This window comes from Ruditapes philippinarum, unplaced genomic scaffold (genome assembly GCF_026571515.1).
Source record: "Ruditapes philippinarum isolate M1 unplaced genomic scaffold, ASM2657151v2 ctg228_1_1_1_1, whole genome shotgun sequence".
Classification (NCBI taxonomy): Eukaryota; Metazoa; Mollusca; class Bivalvia; order Venerida; family Veneridae; genus Ruditapes; species Ruditapes philippinarum.
Window position 1 is genome coordinate 617449 of NW_026856125.1, and position 8291 is coordinate 625739.

General features: G+C 33.8%; 1 protein-coding gene across 1 annotated transcript; it reads right to left on the reverse strand.

Moving 5' to 3' along the window:
* Positions 1-5561: 5561 nt before the first annotated feature.
* Positions 5562-7769, reverse strand: LOC132745469 (C-type lectin mannose-binding isoform-like). Its single transcript, XM_060734417.1, has 2 exons — positions 7661-7769; positions 5562-7261 (listed from the first exon to the last, which is right to left on the reverse strand). Exon 2 carries the CDS (start codon positions 7207-7209, stop codon positions 6418-6420), a length of 792 nt encoding a protein of 263 aa, XP_060590400.1. The 5' UTR covers positions 7210-7261; positions 7661-7769; the 3' UTR covers positions 5562-6417.
* Positions 7770-8291: the final 522 nt, after the last annotated feature.

The following is an 8291-nucleotide window of genomic DNA, read 5'->3' on the forward strand; positions in this document are numbered from 1 at the left end:
ATTTTTACACATACGCAGTATTGTGCATAATACGCATTATGATTAAGAGTGCCAATTTTCCATTAAATGATTGATACTACTTTGACGTTTATAGAATAATCACAATAAGTAATTTGCTCTGATTATTAATTTGTTTATTATTTAAAATTGGAGAGCTCTATCTTTAGCCTCTGTTACATGAAGGATATTTATACCTTTTCATATCGAGCATCTTCACTGGGATTTACAAGAGAACGGACCAATTTGAAACAATAAGAAACCACCGAGGCACAGTGTGAAATATATTTAATTATAAAGCTGTTGAGTTAGTGCAAAATTAATACAATGGAACGATATGATATAATATTGACTAACAATAGCAATATTGTAGTGCGTTTCAGCTTCGAAGAATATACGCTCTGTAATAAAGTTTCTGGTTTCAGAAGATGAAAAGCCCTGCCACATCTTCTTTGAGAGGCTTAAAAAAATATTTTCTGATAAATGTGTATCACGTTCCACCTTCTTCAACTGGGTTTCTCAGTTTCGGGAAGGCAGAACAAGTGTTTGTGACAGGCCTAGGACTGGGCGTCCAGCTGAGGCGGTGACCCCAACAATGGTAGCAAATGTTAAAGATTTTGCCAACAAAAATCGTCGAGTTACTTTGGAGGAGGTAGCCAACAAGTTTAGCATCGGTAAGGCATCGGCATAAAAGAGTTTACACGAACACCTAGGCATGAGCAAGGTAAGTGCCAGGTCGGTGCCTAGACAGCTGTCCGCAGATCAAAAGGCAACCAGAGTAACCAATGCAAAAAGACATTTAAGTCGTTTTAATCGTAAAGGAGATCAGTTTTTGAACCGCATTATCACTGGAGATGAGATATGGGTTCATTATTACGAACCTGAGACAAAAGTTCAGCCAAAGCAATGGAAACGAGCTGATTCCCCACCTCCTAAATAGTTTAAGCTGTCTCCTTCGGCTGGCAAAGTCATGCTTGTTGCCTTTTGGGATTCACGAGGAATGATACTTACTCATTTCATGCCAAAAGGTTAAACTGTCACCGCCAAGTACTATTCTGAAGTAATTCTGAAAAATCTCAGAGAAAAGCTGATGCAAATGCGTCCCAGGTTAGCACAGAAAAATGTCCTCCTTCTTCACGATAACGCCCCCTCCCATACCGCCGCAGCTACAGTGGAGTTTATCAACTCTTACAAATGGCAATTGTTGTCTCACCCTCCTTATAGCTCAGACCTCGCCCCCTGTGACTTTTATTTGCTTCCAGAACTGAAAAAATTGCTTGCTGGAAAGATATATAAGACCAGGGTGGCTTCGATATCTGCTGTTACTCAGTACCTAAAACATAGGTCTACGTCATGGTTCACAGCGGGAATACAAAGGCTCCCACGAAGATGGCAAACGAGTAGAAAGATTTTTTTTTTAAAATGTTGAATGGTTTTCGAGAACGAGTCAACAGTCCGGATATTTTCTGACTTCCTCACGTATAAGTATAATTTGTCCAATACATTCATCGGGTTCATATCATTTTTGCATTTCTAAAAGCCATGTAATAAAAGTTACTTATGACTAGCTCAATACAGTTTTGAAATAATTACCCTCGGGGTCATTGATGCCAGCACTATAAAGTGTTGAGAAATAAGTACCGCTCAAGCTCATCTTTTATATTTCATATTTAAAACGTTCGTAAAAATACATGAAATATTAGTAGATCTACATTCAAAATTAACACATCACTGTCTGAAACAACGAGATTTAAAACACACTGACGTACCAATTGACGATGTAGGGAGTGTAGGGCGGATTACTGATTCTTTAAAACCGCAAGACATCAATCTCTAACTGAGTGGAACTCGTCATAAGAAGAGGGGCGTTGCGTTGGTGCAACACGCTTTTCCCGAGCTCTTGAACAAGGTCACAACGCAACAGCTGAGAAAATAATAATCACAATTTAGCGATCTGCAACTGGTTTGCAGGTCTTTCTTTACTTATTGTTACGATTTTGTAATATCACAATTTAATTAAACTCTAAATGTAAGCTAAAACATAAATCAATATAAAGAAATTACTTTGAAATAGTTATCAGCATTTATACAGTGAGATGTCGGGACACTCATCTAGCGCTGACCTAGCTCATGTTAGATCTTTCTGTATCCTTAGACATACAGTATTGAGGCTAAGCTTCCAACTGTTTACCCATGGTTTATAGCCTTCTGTTCTCTAATTTGCTTTACGAGTGACAATCGAAAACTGGAAGGGTGACCGCCTCATTATTAATGACGACTTTCCCAAAACTATGTATCCCATCTTAACACTAATGAACGCCAGCATTTATATTTGCCTGCCTCTGGAACCAATTTATGGTCTTTTTTGGTGTTTTCCCAAGTGCATGGATGATCTGAATTACCGCCCGTTGCTTGACTTGATAAATAGCGCTGTTGCTCAGCTACTGGTAATGCTATGGAGTCCTTACTTGTAAACACGAAAAGATACGTCACGTTTTATGCAGACGATTTTTTTTGTCTAAAGGGGTAAATTTTTTCTTGGCGTCATATAATATTGCGAGCGCCGCCCGTAACACATGCTACCTTGGAAACGATTCTTTTTTAAGGAAAACGAATTTCGATGTTGAGGGTTTTTAAAGATGATATACGAGTACATATTAAACCATATTCAAGCAGAACAATTGACCCCAGTGAATGTAAATAAAGTAGTTATGATAAAAGTCATTTTACTTCTGCGACAACCCTCGCACGTTCAAAAAGTCTCTGCATTGAACAATTATACGTAGTGTTTTTCCTTGTCATATTTCTTTGAAATATGTATTGACTTACTTGATTTCAAATATAACAGTTACTAAGACAATGCATGGGCAAAACGTGGGCGTTACGAAAAACCTAAGAAACATGTGACCAAATGTATCAATTATTTTATAGACAATATCCTTACTTTAATTGTTTTTTTTTCCAAACGACTACGACGAATATAGCTGTGTATAAATCTACTTCTTGGGATATACATTTGATAAAACTTGGAGAGTTTGATTATTAACATATAACATCAGCAATTTTCAATTCATTCTCTGTGCTAGTAGGTCAGTAGTACTGGTCCTTTAAAGGACGAAAATGTCCTTAAACTTTTTGATCAAGCAATATAATTTATAACGTCTCAAAATTATCATATTTTAATTGTTATTTAATTTTTTTCTAACATGTGCATAGTTTGAAAAGCAGCTCCTGTCTTACATTTATGTAATGGAGGGACACCTGTTTCAATCTTCAGGTCTCGGGCAGAGTCAACCCGACTACAGACTTTTCATAGAGTAGCTTGTTTCTTGCACTTGAATAAATTTGTGCACTAAATTTTATATTGGCTGATTTGTGCCACATAAAAACAGACAAAGTACAATTGCATAAAATAACCGGGCTCCAGATGAAAATATGAAAATTGATATGAAAGTTGTTTGTTTGTTATATTTTCACGTTTTTGCCCGGTACCCAATATAACATGGCACAAATCAGCCTCCATAACATTTCTTATCAATTCATTTAATTGTAAAAAGAATAAGATATTGTATTATTTTAGTTATGTTCACTTTTAAATTGACCGGATATAAATAATGGCACAATCAATAACAGTCCAAGCCTTTCTTTTAGTAAAAATAATAGTTCTCTGGTCAAACTGTGCGGTTTTCTTATCCTGTGACTCCATATAACCCAGAGTTTAATTCACTATGCTCTGTAAGTAACATCAGAAATTCGAGGCATATATCAATATAGTGGGGAAATATGTTATGATTTAGAACTGGTTATTATTAAGGCCGGATAGCTCAGTTGGTCTTCTGACAGTCATGGGTTTGAGTCATGATCAGGCAGTTTCAGTCAGAGTTTAGAAGTATTTATTTAGCTGACACATGTTTGACTCATTTAATTGTATTATATTTGAAATGGACAAAGGCAGTATTGTATGCAAAATACTTTTAGATCTACAAAAGACATTTAATACAGTTGATCACACTTTACTGCACATGAAACTTAAAGTATTTGCAATAGATAAGGACATTCTTATATGGTTCATCTCTGATAGACAGCAGCTGGTGGATGTGGCTGGTATTCATTCTCTTACTGCTTCGAGTACCTATTTTAGGTCCTAATTATGTGTAATATATGTCAATGACTAGTCTGCAATCCTAAGCAATACGCTTTTATGATATGCTGATGTGTCAGGTATCCTTGTATCTGGTAAAATAAATCTAAAGAAATTCTGTCTTATGGCATGAGTCTTATTTGTGATTGGTTAATTGGCTATAAATTGTCTTTGCATCTTGGAAAGACAGAATCTATTCTTTTGGGTTCAAGTGTCAACTTAAACAGGGTCCTAGCCTTCAGGTCACATGCAATGGTACTGATATAAATTACACATCTTCTGTTAAGTATTTAATGTGCAATTCTTGATCAAAAATAATTTGGCGTCGCCTTTGATGTTTCGCAGCAATGTTGCTTTGAATCATTCTAATAAAAAATACATGAAATAAAAACAAAGTTTTATAAGGAAGGGCTACACTCAATGAACGCAGTTGTTTTTCCATGTCTTTTTTCTAAAATAATTTAAATGTGTAAACTATACATTGCAAAATAGTGAAATGTACACACTCATGTACATGCTGTTACATGACAAAATATTTTCTTTTGGTTACTCAAACATTCCTTTGGCATTTCTGTAAACAGGAACACTAACCTTTTTCATTATGTGTTAAAAATGAATGACAGGCTTGTCAGTTCCTTGAAATACATTTTACGTCTAAAGATTTTTTTTAAAAATTCTCTACCGGATGTAAGTCTTATTCAATTATCAAACACATATTAAGTAGACCAATATAACCGTTATATTTCTGTATTAAATATTAAAGAACAGAGCTGTAGCAGACACCAATAAAGTAAGCTCTTTGCAATTGTTCACATAACTTTCAAATACATGTATTACATTTTACATTACAAAAAATATTAGTCTAAACCAATATTACAAAAGAAACTTTAATTCTTTTTATTATATTGCTTTGGTATTTAATAAATCACGTAACAACAAACTTAAACGGCTGATTTCTGGCCAACTAAACAACTACAACTGAATAACGGTAAGCTTAACCAACATATTTTCCTTAATATTGTCTTAATCCTCATTTTCATTATGACGAGTACTAGTCAATTTTATTTCAACAATACTTTGTGATTTATATTTTATTTTCAGTAGTTTACAAAGTTTCTTCTGGTCCGAAATTTTACAACGAAGGTGTTTTACATTCGTTTTTAGAAAGTTTCCATAATGTTTCAATTTAACTGCAGTTAAAAAACAGTATAATTAAATTCACATAGTGGGCAGATGTTTTAATACATTCAGATGCAGAATGACTTCATAATTGGTCAATAATATGACTTATTTTGCCCTTTCATTTATTAAACACTTTCTTAAACAAGTGTTAATCTGATTTTTCCACACTAGCCGAAATATCTTTTGCACATTTTTTTACTTCGATATGAAACGTTCAATCAATTTCTTTGCTATTGTCAGAGCAAGAAAAAACAAGACAAAACATTGTAAGAGGAATATATATTTTCCATTTAATTTGTTTTGATAAACGTGTAGTATATGCATACTGAAAATTTATGGTGATTCACTACAGAACTGTATACATGTATAACTATATCTATATTCATATTTTTATAATACTGCACGTTTGTAACGTCATTTTTCATTGGATAATCGTGACGTTTATATAGTTATATATACACGGCTGCAGTCGATTCATGAAGAAATCTACCTTTTTTCTCTAAAAATGATGCTTGCTGTATTATAAATTCGTTATAAAGATTGTTGACAGGCTATATGGCCGTATATAAACGGCTGTTTGAAATATAACCCTCGCCTAACGGCTCGGGTTATATTTACAAATAGCCGTTTATATAGGGCCATATAACCTGTCAACGATCTTTATAACTAATAATATAACTGTCTTATATAGTTTGTTTTCCTCTCCCTGATAAATAAATATCATGATACTGTTTTGTAATATACACGGCTAATACGGCGAAATTAATTTTATAGACATTTTTTTTTAAATTGATGATAAGATCTTATAGAGGTTATATAAACGATGATGTTTAAAAAAAGCTTAAATGAAACGACAACGTTTGCTTATAAGGAAGTTAAAGATTCATCTTGAATTACAAGAAAATGTAAAAAATATATACACTTAGCTTGTTTTGTTATTGTAAATAGTTTTTCCTTCATACTTTTTGTAGAGATTAAATGTTTGTTTCAACCATTAGATTCTGATAGCAAAATTCATTAAATCAATTATTTCCATATTATTTGTGTTTTATTTAGTCACTAGCCGTATATGAATTCAAACAAATATGAAAAGATAATTATGCAAGAATCTGGCAGATAAAATGGAATGAGTTATTGCATGGATAGTCAAACCAACGCCAAAGAAATTTTGTTTTTTCAGATTTGTGGTACATCATACAGAGTTCGGTTGCCCCATTATCCGGATCATTGTCACCCCAGTAAGTAAAGTTTGAATCTGTTGATTTGTACCCATATGACCAAGGTCCTGCTTGAACAGATCGTCGACCATCTATCCATAACCAACTGATACTTGGCGGAAGTGCAAGGACTGTTTCGTTTATGTCCTTGGCTTTCAATTCTGAATCAACACGCACCAGATGACCACCATCAGATCGACAAACGGCTTCAGCGTTATCCCAGGACTTTGGACTTGTGTAGTATCTTAAGCAGAAGCCATTCGTCGTAAACTTATATTCCTTAGGACATCCAAATCCACTTTCACATACCTTATAATCCAGAACTGTTCTAGATAATCCATATCGCTCGCACATGGTAGTGTTTTCTCCGCATGTCCGTGATCTGGTTTGAACACCGACAAGTCTTTGTTTATCTGCTCTAACATCACAGTTAGACCAATTTGTCCATTCACTACAACGATGCAAGCGACACATTTCTTCTGCTACTTCCCGAACATCGGATTCTATGTTCTTCATAGCTTTACCAATAATGCTTACCAATGACATGTTGTAGTGTTTGCCAACGTTATACAGGGTCTGTCCACTTATATTGTATTTTCCTGAATTATCTAAACTCGAAACGCGTAATGCAAGCATTGCAAACAGAAATGTATATACGATCGGGACATTCATTATCTTTATCGAAATGCTATTTCTTTAGATAATAATGGGTCTGTCAGTTTTCCTGAAAGAAAACGTAATATTGAGCAGAAAAACTGATTTTCGTTATAAATTTCGTACGAAGTACTGATCACATGCAATATTAAAATTCATCATATTAAAATGGATGAGTTTCTCAGTTTTGATTAAATATCAGCAATTGCCTATTGAAAGCTCTTCGGACGTTATCCTTTGAACTCGTCCATGTACAGACTTAAAAAACCGAGCCTCAAGTTTAATGCATACACTATGAATTTCAATACAAAAGTCGTTTGTTACATCAAACTATATTTACAACATGTTTATTCAAATTTGTTCTAGTCATTTAAATTGATATTGCAATAAAACGTTGCTTTTAATACCTAATAGTCAGTTTTTTACTATTAACTGCATGAAAACAATATAGTAAATAAACGGATCTTACCTGAACGATTTGAACGTGCAGTATTTCGTGTGTCCTACTGTCAATTTGTGTTCACCTGTGTACTACCTACCGGAGTAACAAAGACTGGTGATACATTCAGTAAGGTTTTAAGATGAAATATATAGGAGTAACAAGGAAATTTATAAAAAAAACTAGGGTAGGCTACGTGACAATGATTGCAAAAACACAAACAATATTTAAACAAGCACACATGAAACATGATTTAGGAAGTGTAAACAGTTGGCTTATAAATGCTGACAACGTTTTCGAATAAGACATAACAATTTTTCAGTGTCTGTAATTTACAATATTCATTTAAGCTCGATTGCAAAACAATTTCTTGCCCGAGTTGAGGGACAGATATAGTCCTTTTATTAGCTTTTGATGCATTCTTTGAATGTTGATCCCTATGTTTCTTTTACTGTAAGATATCTTTCTGTTATTATTAAAACCTTTTTGTTTACTGTTTTGCATCGAGTTATAGATAGAGGCTAAATGTGTCTTTAAATTTATAACATATAATGTTTCAATTCGTTATAAGAATATACTAGAACAAAGTTTAGTAAACATATTGGACAGATAATTCCATATTATTTTGTAGAAACGGCACGACATTATAATTTTGACATTA

What these genes read in the sequence shown, in the direction of transcription:
- LOC132745469 (XM_060734417.1), bottom strand. Translation starts at nt 7,209, where the DNA reads ATGAATGTCCCGATCGTATATACATTTCTGTTTGCAATGCTTGCATTA.